This window comes from Ochotona curzoniae, unplaced genomic scaffold, assembly GCF_017591425.1.
Source record: "Ochotona curzoniae isolate NIBS_2020 unplaced genomic scaffold, NIBS_Ocur_1.0 scaffold_3835, whole genome shotgun sequence".
Lineage (NCBI taxonomy): Eukaryota > Metazoa > Chordata > Mammalia > Lagomorpha > Ochotonidae > Ochotona > Ochotona curzoniae.
Genome location: NW_024467114.1, coordinates 1,246,263 through 1,261,135, shown reverse-complemented (window position 1 = coordinate 1,261,135; position 14,873 = coordinate 1,246,263). Strand labels below are relative to the sequence as shown.

The 14,873-nt window shown below is 57.3% G+C and overlaps 1 protein-coding gene across 1 annotated transcript in view; it reads right to left on the bottom strand.

Annotated features, from left to right (window-relative positions):
• Positions 1-1,401: 1,401 nt before the first annotated feature.
• Positions 1,402-14,873, bottom strand: part of COBL (cordon-bleu WH2 repeat protein) — a 110,887-nt gene continuing 97,415 nt past the window's right edge. Inside the window, exons 12-19 of the mRNA XM_040964493.1 lie at positions 11,447-11,735; positions 7,645-7,739; positions 6,001-6,198; positions 5,006-5,703; positions 4,448-4,702; positions 3,508-3,627; positions 2,587-2,811; positions 1,402-1,419 (exon numbers count right to left, since the gene is read on the bottom strand). Of these exons, the coding sequence (XP_040820427.1) occupies positions 1,402-1,419; positions 2,587-2,811; positions 3,508-3,627; positions 4,448-4,702; positions 5,006-5,703; positions 6,001-6,198; positions 7,645-7,739; positions 11,447-11,735 (1,898 nt within the window). The remainder of the gene's footprint in view (positions 1,420-2,586; positions 2,812-3,507; positions 3,628-4,447; positions 4,703-5,005; positions 5,704-6,000; positions 6,199-7,644; positions 7,740-11,446; positions 11,736-14,873) is intronic.

Sequence of the window (14,873 nt, the reverse complement as noted above, 5' to 3'; positions counted from 1 at the left end):
GGTTCACCCGTTGGGATGTGGACCTCACGTGGGTGCTCCAGGGCCAGGTGCTGGGCTGAGGCATGAGCTGGCAACAAGCTTCTGTTGCTGGGTGATTGGAAGAAGCTGCACCCATCAGGAGACACCCAAGGGCCTTTGCTCCAGACACCACACTTTCTCCTGCCTGACAAGGGGAAGTGGGTTTCTACACACGGAGCCTTGGGGTGCTGCCTCTGTTGCCTGTGTCGCCAGTGATGGAGAGCTGACAGCCATGGGTGTGTACTGATTCAGTAAGTGAATCCCTCTTGCCTGTGCGGGAGGAGGCCCCAAGCAGAGGCAGGAGTGACACAGAGCTCCGATCTGATTCATGTTTATTTGTGGCACGAGGGGCAAACCCTGGACAGCTGTGACTCAGAGTATTGGCTGGCGGCTTTGGGCTCCAGAGGCAGTCCAGACGTTATGCCTGTACCCAGGTGGCAGTGAAAGCCCCATCTCACCCATGTGTTTGCAGAATGCTGAGTTCTGCTATTGCAGGTGTGCTCCATGATCTGTGTGCATCTCTCCCATCTATCAGACCCTGAGTGATGCAGACAACATGGCTGTAGAAGCTAAACATCCCCAGAACCCTGGGTAGCCGGGCAGTGGGTGCCATGAACGGATCTCTAGGGTGGCACCCAACTGTGGAAAAGGTGCTAACATGGACTCAGGCCTGCTCCAGCCATGGCCAGCAGGCAGCAGCACCCTGTGGCTCAGCAGGGTTTAGAGGCTCCGTGCATGGCTCCACTGAGGGGAGCGCCACACCTCACAGCCTGCCACCATGGGAGTGGCCACCAACGGAAAGTGGGGATGCCTGCCACGTGGCTGCTTGACTGTAAGTCCGGGTCATCAAGTTATGGCCCTTCACCAGGCATCACACCCTGGTATCTGAGGACTGAGAGCTGGCAGTTCTTCCCCAGGGTGGTGGCCATGGAAAGAGCTTCCCAAATCTCGTGCCGCAGGAGCAGGCTGCACTCGTTGACAGCCGCACGGAGGGCATGGAGGTGGAAGACAGGTCTGTGGCTAGGTGGAGGGAGCATGGGTGGCACTGTGAGCCTAAGGCCTGCAGCGTCTCACTCTGTCCTTTGACGTAGCTGGGCACAAGAGCTGGCTCCTGCAGCACATGCCCAGCAGCCTGGGACAAGGACCATACTTGGCAACGTGAATATTCAGAGGCAAGGCACACTTCCTTGGCACACAGGCTGCACAGCAGCCCCTCCCCTCTGTGGAATCATAGTGCAGCATCAGACTGAGAGTCAGCTGTCTGTGCTTTGGCCCGAAGACAAGGAAGCGACACTGTATCAGGGTGCTCATCACCCCGCGGAACCTGCGAGTGATGATGTGTCTGGCCGATGGGCTTCTGCAACGCTCCGGACTCTCAGCAACTCACACCAGCAGGGGCACCTGCCAGGAGACAGGAATATGCAAAATATTTTGTATGTGCTCAGGGTAAAATACAGGTACCCCATCTTGCTGCTGTGATGTGGCTGTGCTCCCTGCACGCAATGAGTCCTCACAGGGAGTGCTCACTGCACAGTCTAGTCCTCCTCACAGGACTTGGTGATGTGGCAGAGTCTTCCTGGGTGCAAACTGATTCCTGTGCGAGCCAATTCCTGTGCACTAAGGCTGAGTGATTGCATCTTTGAGCTTCATTCACCATATATACATCCTGAGGACACTCCCTGATGTGCACCTCAACACAAAAGCTTTGGCTCTCAGAAAAGAAAACCTTGCTCGGTTTCTTTCACCCACATCATTTCCCAAACCCACCAGCAACAGGCAATGATGGGGTCATTCTATGGCCAGGGTCCCTATAGACTCGAAGCAGATCTCAAAAGCCACTGGGTCCATGTGTTACTGAGACTCAGAAATGCTGCTGCATGAGTCAATAATTCCATTGTCTCTGAGCAGTGGTGATGGATGTGTGGATCAGCAGCAGTACTCACAGAGAAACTGGGAGCATAGGAAAGCGCAGGCTCTAAGGGACTCATATAGTGTGAGTGGATGGATGAGTGAGTGGGTGGGCAGATGGATGGGTGGGTGGATGGATGGATGGGTGGGTGGACGGACGGGTGGGTGGATGGATGGATAGGTGGGTGGGTGGACGGATGGATGGATGGGTGGGTGGATGAATGGATGGATGGATGCAATGAATAGATGGATAATGATATGGATGGATGATGAATGGATAATGGATGAATGGGTGGGTAGGTGGATGGGTAGACAGCACCATAGACAAATGCACATGAAGACAAGAGTTAGGTGGGAGGAAGAGAGGCAGCAGGTGGGAGAGGTGGAGGGAGGTAGTGGTGTCCTGAGGGCTAAGGGACTCATGCAGGATTCTCCCCAGCCTGCGTGGGCCAACCACAGGTTAGGGTGGGAATGCCTTGATGTGGAGTAGAATTTGGGCCCCAGCTCTGAGCAGAGTGGACCTGGTGTGCAAGAAGTGGCTTCCCCTTTTTGAATGGCAGCCTAAATTTACCCCCTACCACCTGTAAGTGTGAGGGATGAGGACTACAGTGCTCTGCCACCCCACTAATGACTCCACTCGTCTCACCCCCACACACTCACCTTCTTCAACCTAGCAGCTCCGGTGCCAGAACGAATGGCAGCCATCAGGGCCTGCCTGGCATCCACTGGGCTGTCGGAGGTGCCTGTGTGGGGTCTGGAGGGTGCTCCTGACCCCGGCGGGGCAGGGGCGAGCAGGACTGGCGGGGGTGGAGGAGCTTCTGGGCCTGGTGTGGAGCGTGCTGCATCCCGGAAGCCCTGGAGCTCCTCAGCGGCCGAGGATGACACCTGGTGGGTCGAGGTCACATGACTGAAATCCTGAGGTCTTGGGAGTGACAGCCTCACAGTGCAAACTGGGGCTTGTGTCTGACCCAGAGTGCCCCTCCCCAGACTGTGCTTGTCCGAACAGCCTCCAGTGGAGAGAGGAGCCCTCTGTCACAGCAGCCGGGTCCAGGGTTCCCACAGCGTGGGCAGCATGCAGCCAGCCCTGTCTCGGTACCAGGACAGTTCGTTTGCAGCAAGCCCAACCCAGGATGGTTTGTTTCCCTGGTGGCTGGGTCACCTGCCCTCAGTCCTGCCAGCAACCGAGCCACGGCTGAAGGGACCAGGATCTGGCAGCTGTGTCCCACCTGGGGACCCTGACGTCAAGCCTTGTCCTGGTGTAGAAGCAGGGTCTGCCCCAGTGACGCTGACCCTGAGACCATCAGCATCTGGACCTGGTACCTGCAGCATGACACACTGTCCTCCCCTGATCAGGTCTGCTGGGGCTGGGACCCCCACATGAGCCCAGAAACTGGGAAAGTGCTGCTCCTGGGAACAGCACGGAGCTGTCTCCATGCTGCGCTGAGTGTTCTGGGGCCAACCCCGTGTGGGAGGTGCTCCAGCCTCCTGGAATGGTGCCATCCCCAATGCCAGAGCTCCTGTGGGCAGGACACGTAATTGAGCACGGGCCCAGACCCTTGTGACGACGAGGCCCCTCCTCACCTTCCTCAGGCTGTGGGTACCACTGTGCCCACGGATGGCTGCCAGCAGCGCTGACCGCTCGCTCTCCGCCTCTGTGTAGGATGGCTTCTTGGGGCCTCGCTCCAAGCCAAGCTCTGCAGTCTAGAACATTCAATGTCAGCACAGTCCTTGGTGAGGGTGTGAGGGCTGGGAGGGCAGTGGAACCCTGCTGTCTACATGAGCACAGGCATGGCCCTGGACCACTAGCTCAGGGGTCAGCACGGCTCAAGGGCTCTAGAACACCTGTAGAAGGTAGCTCCCCATGGGCTGCTGCCAGGACCTGGAGCACATGCAAGCTGGAACACTCGGCATGCATCTGATAGACGTTTCCCACGTGATGAGGCTCCCAGGACAAGGCTGTGATGTAAATGAAGGGGCCACTGTGCTGGACTCTAAGGCTATGCACTTAGGGTCGTACCTACGACAGCCTCTCTGTCCCTCCTGTCACTAGCCCCAGCCCCCTGCAGCGGAGCTGTGCATGCCAGACCTCCTTGGGAATCTTGCACTGTGTCCTTGGCCTTATGTTGGCTCCTCACTTGCTAGACAGAGGAAATGGTTGCTGCTGAGGGAGTTTGGCTTTGGGCCTTAATGCTGACATGCCTGGGCTGCACGGCAAGCACCCAGGGACAGGGAGGGGGCCAGGGTCTTGACAGGCCTGCTGATAACCAACTGTGGGTAGACACACTTGGGCCCAGGAACCCAGGGATGCCCGGCCCTCTCCCGGCCTGCACAGTGGCCCCTTGGGGCTTGAGGGCTGTGGACATGATGAAAACACCCTGACTCCAGTCTCTTTGGCATTCCTGCTCGGTTGTTCTGGACAGAGGAGCTGCCTGGATTGCAGGCAAAACATCCCGTGTGCTCTGCTTCCCTGCTCCACCCCACCCCGTCCACCTGTCCAAGTCCCCCCCATGGGCTGGCTCACCTTGCGCAGCTTCTGTGTACCCCCTGCAGAGTGGATGGCCTCCATCAGCGCGCTGTGCAGGGACGTGTCCTCGGGGGCTGGCCGCTGCACCACAGGTCGGAACTTCTTCTTCGGCCCAAAGATGCTGAGGGGTGTGACCCCATCTGTCTCGCTCGCCCCTGAGGGTAAGGGACCCGGTGCTCCCTCCCTTTCTGGGGTGCTGCCTAGGGCACAGGCAGAGCCGTTCAGCAGCACCGAGCGGGAGCCAGAGGAGGTCTGGGCAGCTGTCAGAGGTGAGGGCAGAGGGCATGTGGGGACAGTCGCTGCGCTGGGCTTCCAGCTGCCTGTACTGGGCCTCCTGGTGGAGTTCTGCTCCACAAAAGCATGGACCCCCTGAGATCCTCTGCTTGGAGGGACCCTGGAGGGGCCATTGCAGGGAGACAGCTTCCTCTGTGGGCTGCAGGTATCCCTATGGGGAGGGGTTCCCACGGCCGATCCCTGCATGCTGCCACCTTCACATTCCCAGGTCCCTGCAGATGAGCTGGGAGTGGGGAGTGGCGGGGTGGCCGGCTTCGGTACTTGGCCTTCTCGGCCCTTCTGGGAAAGGCTGTGCAGCTTCCCAGAAGGGATGGGGGCCTTGGGAGGCCCTATTCGTCTGGTAATGGCATTGGCCACATACTGGCTGGATGTTCTCCTCTGGGGCCGGAGGAAAGTGACCTCCGTACCACCAGCGGCTGGCTCCTTTGTGTGACAAGTGACAGTGGACAGCAGCCGGCCCTGCCCTTCCTCCAGGGTCACCCCTGCTTCCTGGGTGGTAGAGTGTGGCCGTGGTGCTGGCACTGCTGTGGGCATGGGCATTGCTCTCGGCTGATGGTCTGGTTGCTGTTGAGCTGGCCAGGCAGAAGCAAGGGTTGTCAGTGGTCTCGTGGCTGGGTCCAAGGGCTTCTCAGCAGAGCTGGTTCTCCAGAATTCCCTGATTCTCTCCATGGGCTGGGGATCTGTGTCCAGGGTGGTGGGGACTGATGGGAAGGTCCTGCTCATGTTGGTGTGGGGATTCACCAGGTCCCCGAGCTCATTGATCAAGATGGCGCCCGTGGACAAGGAGCCGGCTCTGTCATACTGCCTTGTCTCTGACTTGGAGGGCACAATCTTGTAGGTGGTGAGGCCAGACCGAGGGCCAGAGCTTCCTCCCAGGGTGCGGCCTCGCTGGTGCCAGGCCAGTGTGGCTGAGACAGCACTGCCAGCCCCACTGTCCATCCTGCCCAGCGGCTCTGTACCTGTGCTTTCAGCAGCATGTGCCTTGTTGCCTTGGGCAGCACCATGCACCACTCTTTTTTCCTTCATGCTGGGGGCGTCTGTACAGAGCCTGGATGCAAGAGCTGCTGGTGCGAGCCCGACATCAGCCCGGCGCCAGTCTCCACAAGCATCCCGTGAGGCCAATGGGACATCCTTTCGTGCACTGTGGGAAGGAGCCTGTGGGCCAGGTTCTTCTTCACCTGCTCTGGGGCGGGGTTGGCTGTGCCCAGCCTGGAAAGGGGACAGCCGCACTCCCCTGCCCGTGGCATCTTCCGAACCAAAGGAGCCGGCATTGTTGTTTGTGTTGCACAACACGCCCAGGTCCACAGGATCGTCTGGCACCTCCCCTATGAAGGTCACAGGGATTGTGTCCACATCACCATTGGAGACCAGCATCTCCCGCACATAGTGAGGGGACACACTGTTGCTGGAGCTGGTCAGCGAGCTGCTGTCTGTCCCGTAGCTCTCCTCCATCTCTGCCAGAAAGGAGGAGAAAACAGTCAGTACCTGGCCAATTAGCACCCACTCTGGTCACTGCAGGGATGGAGCTGGGACCCTGGCTCCAGGGCCTCCCTTTTTTTGTTGTTTAAGATTTATTTGTTTTTTCTTGGAAAGTCAGATTTACAGAGAGAAGGAGAGACAGATTTTCCACGTGGGGTTCACTTCCCAAGTGGCTGCAATGGTCAGAGCTGAGCTGTCCAGAACCAGGAGCTTATTTCGGGTCTCCCATGTGGGTGCAGGGTCCCAAGGCCTTGGGCCATCCTCGACTGCTCCCCCAGGCCACAAATAGGGAGCTAGCAGGGAAGTGGAGCAGCCAGGACATGAACCAGCACCCATATGGGATCCTGACACATTAAGGAGAGGACTTTAGCCACTAGACCCCATGCCAGGTCCCCCGGGGCTACTTCTAAAGCACTCGCACATGCTAAGTAACACACAGCCTTGTGAGACCTATATGACCTGCAGCCAGAACCACAACTTTCACAAAGCAGCACAGGCCCTACTCGCAGACAGATGCTGCAGGCCAATGGACTGACACACTGGGCCAGTACCCGTGACACAGGCCATGGATTGCTACGTCGTCTGCATACAGGAAGAGAGTGGAATCCGAACTGGGCCTACAAGGCAGCCTACTCTGTGCTCACTTCTGAGTGAGCCAGGGGACCTCCTCAGGTGGGCCCTGACCTTGCACAGCTCCAAGGGATGCAGTGGCCAGTGGGGAGGGGCTGCTGGACATGGCACAGCTGGGCCTTGCCACCCTGATAGTCACGGTGCTAAGCAGGGCTTTGTATGCAGTTTTCCTTTTGCCTATGTATCTCTGAGACACACAGGCAGGGCTCCTGCAACAGGTGCTCTGAGCGGGGCTGAGGCCTTGCCCTCCTAGGCTGTGTCAGGACCAACTCAAAGAGCAGCCTGGGCCCTGCCATGGTCAAAAGGCCAGGTGGCTCCTAGCTGCTCCACATCCAATCCATCTCCCTCTCTGCTCATGTGCCCAAGTCCTTGGGCCCTGGCACCCACATGGAGATCACATGGGAGCTCTGTGAGTAGCCTCTGGCTTTAGCCTGGTCCAGCCCGGGAGGTTGGGGATTGAACCAGCGGCTGAAAGAGCCCTGGGACTCTGTAACTCTGCCACTCAAGTACGTAAAGCTAAATCTTGAAAAAAGACATGCAGTTCACTCTGTGCCACTCCGCATGTCCCTCTTCATTCGGGTTGTGGACCTTTCTGTGCAAACACATGACATGCAGAGCATGTGGCTCTGGGGGGTCGCTGAGGCCGCTCAGAGTCACCAACTGGGAACCCTGTCTTGAGAGTTCCACCCTTGTTCCTAGCTCCCATGTTGTCCCCTGAAGACCCTCCACCCCCAACCCTGGGCTCAGAAGGGACGCTGCACTCCTGTGCCCATGAGGATGGCAACGCTAACCTTCCAGGTCTCCCTTGAACTCTGGCAGCGTTCTCTGGAACTGTGTGGTAAGGAAGAAGTTGCCGTTGCCTGTGGCTGTGTCCGCTCTTCCAGTTCTAGGGGAGACAGGAGAAAGGCATTGCTTCTTACCATTCTTACTGCACTCTTGCCACCCTCAGAACCACCGCAGCTGAGCTGTGCATGCGTGTATCTGTGTGCATTGTGCACATGCATGCATGCGCAAGTAGGATCTGATGTACACATCATGGGTGTGTGTGCACATGTATTGGATGTGGTCCTGTGAGTAGTGTGGTGTGTGCAAGTAGGATATGATGTACAAGGCTTAGTCTGTGGTGCCTGGAGAGTGGTAGATGAGGTGTATGTGTGTGTTGTGTGCATGCCATGGTGTGTGGGTGTAGACATGTGCTGGATGTAGGTATGTATGATTTACAGTGCCTGTGCACACGTGTGCTCGATGTGGTCTGTCTGTACATGTATTAGACGTAAATACGTATGTGATGCTTGGCATACCCTGCCCACTGCTGTGTGCCCTGCTGTGCCAGGCCCCAGTTGGAAACCTCGCAGAGCCACCAACACACCTGCGTGGTCACCCAGATGAGCTGCACCAGCAGCTGGGGAGGCACTTGCAGCCCCAAGCTGGTGGCCAAGCAGAAGTGTGCAGCTCCCCACAGCGCCTGGCATCCAGGAGAAAGAAGCCAGGCAGCCTGCCCAGGGCCCAGATCTGGCCTGACTTGCGTCATGGCAACAATAGCATCCAGGAGATCACCGCTGCCAGAACAATCTGAGAGCTGTTCTCGCAGGGGCTGCTGAGCGCGCTCTCCCATGGTGCGGCAGCCACAGAGCCACGTCCACGGCTGTGTGTCTGCTGTGCAGGCTGTTAACACCCGCCAACTCTCTCTCCTGCCAACTGTTAACACCAAGGACCCATTTCTATCACCTCTAATCACACCCAGACAGTGATGCCCGGAACACAGCCCACACAGCCCACCCTTGCACAGCAAAGTCCTCATTCCAATTAATGAGGTCCTGCCGAGAGCCAGGAAGTGGCTTCCAGGGCAGCCTTGGCTAATGTCCTGTGACAGGACAGACAAAGGGGCTGGCTGGAGCTGTGTGCATGCAGATCAATGAGCAGGGACCACAGAGGTGCACGCGGCCACTCCTGCCGGGCCTCTAATTACCAAATGCACTCTGCTCAAGTTGTGTTCCTTCTTGCACAGGAGGGCTGCGAGAAATCCACAGTCAGGTGTTTGCATTCTACCACGGGATGAAATGCTACGTCAAGAAGCTGGGAAGTGTTGTGTAGTAGCACTGGACTGTAAAGGGGCTTTTCTCGGAGGCTTGTGCCCAGTCTGGGGGGCAGAGCACTGCCAGGCCAACTGATCCATGCACTCCGACCCCAGAAAGGGCCATTTGTCGAAGCAGGCATGAATGCATCTGTCTCACAGCGTGGGGAAGGGATTCATAAAATGAGAACTGAAGAGAACGATACCAGCGATGTCATCTGTGTGAAAACTAGCCAAAAACATCACCACAACATGAGGAGCCAGAGGGACTCTGAGACACCCACCTGGCAGCTGCTGGGGTTCCCTGGAAAGCAGTGTGGCAATGCTCACCGAGACTCAGAGCAGCCGAGCTGTGCTGTCTTCCTGGGGTTTGCTGTGAGGAAGTGGTGCTGCAGATGCTAAGGCCCACGAATGGCCAAGCTTGTGGCATTCAGGGGGAGGCCTTTCACAGTCTGGCTGTACCATGTGGAATATAGGGCAGGGCCGTGGGGATGCCACATGGGAGGAATCCAGATGTGCAGCTGTCACTGGGCAAGGGGGGGCCCATGGCCAAGGTCAAGGCAGGAATCCAGAGGGACTCAAGAGGAGGGGCTTAAGGTGAGCATTGGAACTCTCTCTTGAACTGCACTTGCCATGGCACACAGCAGCTGGACAGAGCTGCTGGGTCTGCGAGTGAGCAAAGCAAATCACCATGACACATGACTCACATCCTCTTGCACGACACACAGGACGCCGGACTTCCTGGTGTTGCTGGGGGCCTGGCAAGCCCAGCCTGCGGGGTCAGCCTGGCAAGGCTTGGTCCCATAGCAGGCTGCAGTCAGGACGGAGCCACCTTGGCCCCAGGCATCTTCCTCTTGCCCTGGCTGGGGCATAGCTGCCTTGTAGGAAGCATGGGACAGGTCCCCCACACAGCCCTGCTAAGGCCTGATGACATGGTGCTTGGACTGGCTCTCTTGCACCCATGCTTTCTCTCCCACTTCACTCCTTCCCCTTTAAGCCATCTAGGCTGGCCAGGTGCTGTCACTGCATCCCTGGCTGGGCAGCCACATGCCTTCTCTTCCTCAGTCTGGCCCTGCACCCTGGCACCTTCACCTGGTCTGGCTTTGGCTGCCCTGCACGCCGGAAGACAGTGCACGGATGAGAAGCTGTCAGCTGCATGCACTGGGCATGGGGAGGTCTGTTCCGCAGCCCAGGTCTCTGGCTGGCATCATCTGAGAGGCCATGGGAGGAGGCAGTAGCCTGGGGGCTGCTGCATGACTGACTCGCGTGGTAACAGGCAAAGCCCATGGCAGTGAATTGGTCAGTCTCTCTCATTCCAATTTACTCTCTTGCAAAGTGATGACCGCTCCTCCCACCTTGTACAGCGCAGGACGCATGCACACTATGCCCGGGCTGGGAGAGCAACACTGCATCCTGGAGTCCCCAGCGCAGCAAGCAAACGCACACAGGTGCTTGTTTCCCTCAGCCACACTCAGACACGCTTCCCTCAAACAGCCTGTCAAGTCGCGAGACTAAGGGACTAAAAAGCTAGTGCAGCACACACACTTGGCCATCAGGCTGCACATACGAAATGGACATGGAGTTACCCTGTCCTACAGGGTCTACTGCTGTGGAGGAGGTGGGAACGCTGGGTCCATTGGTGTGTAAGTGGGAAGGACAGAGGACAGCGCTGAAGCCAGCCTGTGGGAGCTCCAACGGGCAGGTGCGGGCCCTGCTTGGTCCCAGCGTTCTCCACGACATGGGAGCAGCCACAGCTGAACAGCACTGTGAGAGGTGGGGTCTTTGGGAGGTTTTGGGTTTTATTTGCAAAGAACAAGACAAGGGAAGCAGCCTGAGTGGGGCCTCCTTGGACTCGCACAGCACGCAGGGCTGCCCCGATACTGCTGAGGTTTCAGCAATATGTACCATGGCAGTTTAACATCCCACCTGCTGACAGCGCTGTGTGACAAGCTGATGTGCTCAAGTCGGCAGCCAGGGAAGGCCCCGGGGGATGAGCCACTCAGGCTCAGCTCCCGCTCATCCTGTGTGTGTGTCTGTAGTTGTGACATCCATCCATCCACCCACCATCTAGCTACGCTCTGTGGCATTACACATAATCCATTATCACCCCCACCCACTGTCCCCCAGGTGTTAGTGTTACACAGCATGAAAAGGATCATCAGGATGAGGGCAGCAAAGCTCGTGCACCAGGTGAGGCTTCTCTTCCTCAGTGAGCTGGACACAGCAGCAACAGCAAAGCGAAGAGTCAGGCCAGCAAGGGCTAGCGGCAAGCCATGCTGTTCTCGTGGGATCCATGCCCATCTTAGCATCCAGACAGGGACGCTGGCCCCAAAGCCTCCTGTGGTCACCCCTGGACTGCGCTGACCCAGCATAGCCTAGCCATACACGCCTCCATCTTCTCACCAAGCTGTTCTCTAAGTGTTGGGGACTGTGGGGTTACTGAAAAGTGAAGTGCCTTCTGGGAACCCCCGCTCCCAACAGGGTCACCAGGACAGCCCTCTCTCATTCCCACAACTCACCTGCGGTCCATGCCCCCAGGGCTGTTCCTGCCCCACAGTGGGCTGCTTGGGGGTCCCAGCTCTGGAGTTCCTGCCACGTCCTGGTCACTGCTATCTTCCTGGTCAGTGGCCCACTTGTCTTTGGACTTGAGGCTGTCGTGCTGTGAGTCGAGGGAGATGACATCGGAGGGGGAGCTCAGCACCCCCGAGTCCTCTGTTGTGTCCTCCGAGGCGAAGCAGCTGCCCACAGACACTGTCTCCTCAGCTCCATCCACGCCGCCCTGCCTGCCAGGGCCCAGGGACAGGCTCACTGGAGGAGACACACAGGGCAAGGTCAGTCGAGTGGTGCCAACATCCCAGGCCTCCCAAGGCATAGTGACCCTGGGTTGAACTGGGATTGTTTTAAGTTCAGTTCTTTTAAACAATATTAGGAACCTCTGATGTTTTGAGGACTGTGAGCCTGGAGATGGGCCTGATGCTTCATGGGCATCCCTCCCTGTTGTGTTGCTCACGCTTAGCATGCACGTGTGGGGCAGCAAATCCCACTGAAGGAAGGGGCGCCCGCAGACACATGGCATGCAGGCAGTGTGAGCCCGTCATGTTGCTCTGACCAGGCCAGGGCTCTGAACTCTTCAAGGCTCCATAAGCTGGAGTTTCTAGGTTGATGGCAAGCAGACCGGGGGTCTCTACGGGAACACACAGGTTATAATCAGGAGAATGCTTCCAGACATGGTCTACATGCTGGGCATGACAAGGCAGCAGATGAGGAACCCGGCACTGCAGCTCCAGCATGTCCTAAGGTTATCCCTTTGCCAGCAGTCACTGGGCACCTTTCTTGAAGGGAGCCCCTGGACACAAGGGCAGATAGCATTACCCTCATACGTGGCATCACTCACACTGTCACCAGACAGCTGAGAACACGGAGCACAGAGACCACACAAAATCCCTCCAGACCCCAACAGTAAGATGAAGAACAAGACTGACAAACATACAAGGTGAAGGAGTCAGAAGGGGGGGGGCGGGGGGGGGAGAGAAAGAGAGAGAGAGAGAAAGAGGGAGACGGGGAGAGAAGGCGTGAAGGAGAGGGAGGGAGAGCAGAGGAGGGGCTGAGACCAGTGGAATGCAGTGCTCAGTTTGTCTTGGCTGAGACCTGGAAACAGGGCTGCGGGCAGACAGCCTGCGTGTGGATGACAGCCACCCCGGACACTTCCATCCTGACCTGGCTGCTGGGCTTCCTCCCCAGGCGATCTGCGGGCTGGCAGAGCTGGCGGCATGAGACGGGACTGCCTGCTGCTCCCCGCTTGCCTTTCATTAGCGCTGTTACTAACACACATCTGCTTCCCCCTGGATGTGTGGTAAAACTGCCACTTACCTCTCAGGTCACAGAGACCCTGATTCAAATCTCAGCAGAGCAGGTTAAACCAGGGGGAAGGAATGATGCCGGCTTCAGGGTTGTGGCGATGGGCACCGAGTGTGACAGCCAGGTCTTGGCTGCCAAGGGCTGGCAGGACAGGATCTGGGAACGCAGGCTTTCAGGCCACAACCCTAGGTTCTGTGGTGACTCACAGCTCAGGAGGGGACAGGCATACCAGCAGGGATGACTGCGTCAGGAGTGCTGGCTATGGGCATGTGTCCGTGGGTGCTGGGGCAAACGGAAGTGTTTGCACATAGCAGGCACCACCTAAATGTTGGGCCCAGCCTAGCAGTCAGTCGTTCCATGGGTGGGAGGCCATCCTGAACGGCTGGGCCATGCAGAGGCTAGGACTTCTTCCTCCCCTCCCCTACTCAGCTGCAACTGAATCCACATCAGCCCTTGGTGGATGGTGGTCTCCAAGGACTTCTGGCCACTTGGGGAGGAAACAGCATGCCAAGCTCTCCTGTCCCCATGACTTCTGGCTTGGCTGGCCCCAAGAACTTCACATTTGCTGTCACATCTCTGAGGTCATGGCTCAGGAGCGGTCTTTTGTCTTCACTGGTTCTAACTGGAGGCCCAAGGAGCAGCCAGGCAGCAGGAGCTGCTTTGGTTGTGCCACGACGGCCTCACCAAGAGGGTCCAGCTGCTGCATGTCTCATCTCCCACCCTCAGCACAGACCTAAGGGGTCTAAGGACCCCAGCCTGGCAGCAGCAGGAGGTCTAAGTGGAGCTTCAAATCCACATCCTGTACTGAATCTTACCCTGCTCTTCCTGACAAAGTCTATATCCCTTCTAGATGTAGAATGTCCCATTGCTAATATCACAACCCAGTATGCAGGGTGTGGGCACCCTTCTACAAAACTGCAGAGGATGGCAACCCGTTCTTCCCCATGGAATACACAACCTTTCTGGGTCATCACGGCACGGATTTTGTAAAAGTGACTAACAAATGCTCTTTATCTTCAGCAGAAACCTAACAGAAATTCGTGATTGGATCTCTTTCCAGTGGACACACACAGCCTAAGCAAAAATATAGCCCCCCATCAGCCTACCCTAAATGATGCAGTCCCCTGGTTTAAATGCCATTATATCTGCCAATGGCTCTGAAAGGCTCCAGTTCAAGTGCAAAGATTTGACCGCAGGACCACTGGCAGCTCAGGTCACACACGATCTGTGCTGTTCATTGCTGGCTCAGGCGAGCTTCTCTTTCACAAACTCACTGGCGAACACCGCACATCGGTCATTCGCATCTTCCCAGCAGAGTCCACAGCTCTGAGATGCCGTACTTGGTGCTGTGACTCCTGTGCTGACGCCACACAGGCCTGTCCTCCTTGGGGATGCCAGGCAGTGGGCGATCCAGGCCACAGCCCTCAGCTGCCAGGGTCCTGAGGGACACCCTGTACCCCACAGGGCGCTGTGTGCTGAGCCAGGAATCCTGTAGGCCAGTGGACTCAGCGCACCTCCCACTGATGGCATGAGCAGCTTACATGGCCACTCGGTATTTAACCCATCATGGGCTGAGGAAGGCCTTGGCAATGGATTCATTCTTATTGCTGCTTCATTAAATGCAAAGGAAGACCTGGTCCAGGCTGCACTGCTGTGCTGATCATTAAGGTAGCACATTTCATGAGAGCAGTCTCACTGAGCTCATAGGTCTAGAGAACACGGCTCAGAGGTAAAACGCTGTTGCAGGCGAGCAGCTGCCGAGGCTCCCACACTCCCCTCTGGTCAGCATACCAGCCTTGTCCTGCACCCGCTCCCCCAGCTGAGCTGCCTGTGACATCCAGCTGGGCTGGGTGACATTCAGTGACTTCCACACCCTCCCACAGACAGTGCTGAGCAAACACGCACCCCCTTCCCACCCCATTAGCTGATATACAAGATTGCACCTGTTTGCCCGGCAGTGTGTAGTAACATCCAAACGACTGCAGATGTTGTGTTTGAATCAGGGCGTGCCTTGTCTTTAATTAACCCCTGGATGTTACCACCCTCACTTCAATTTGCTATGCCAGCCACAATTAAACATATCAATAC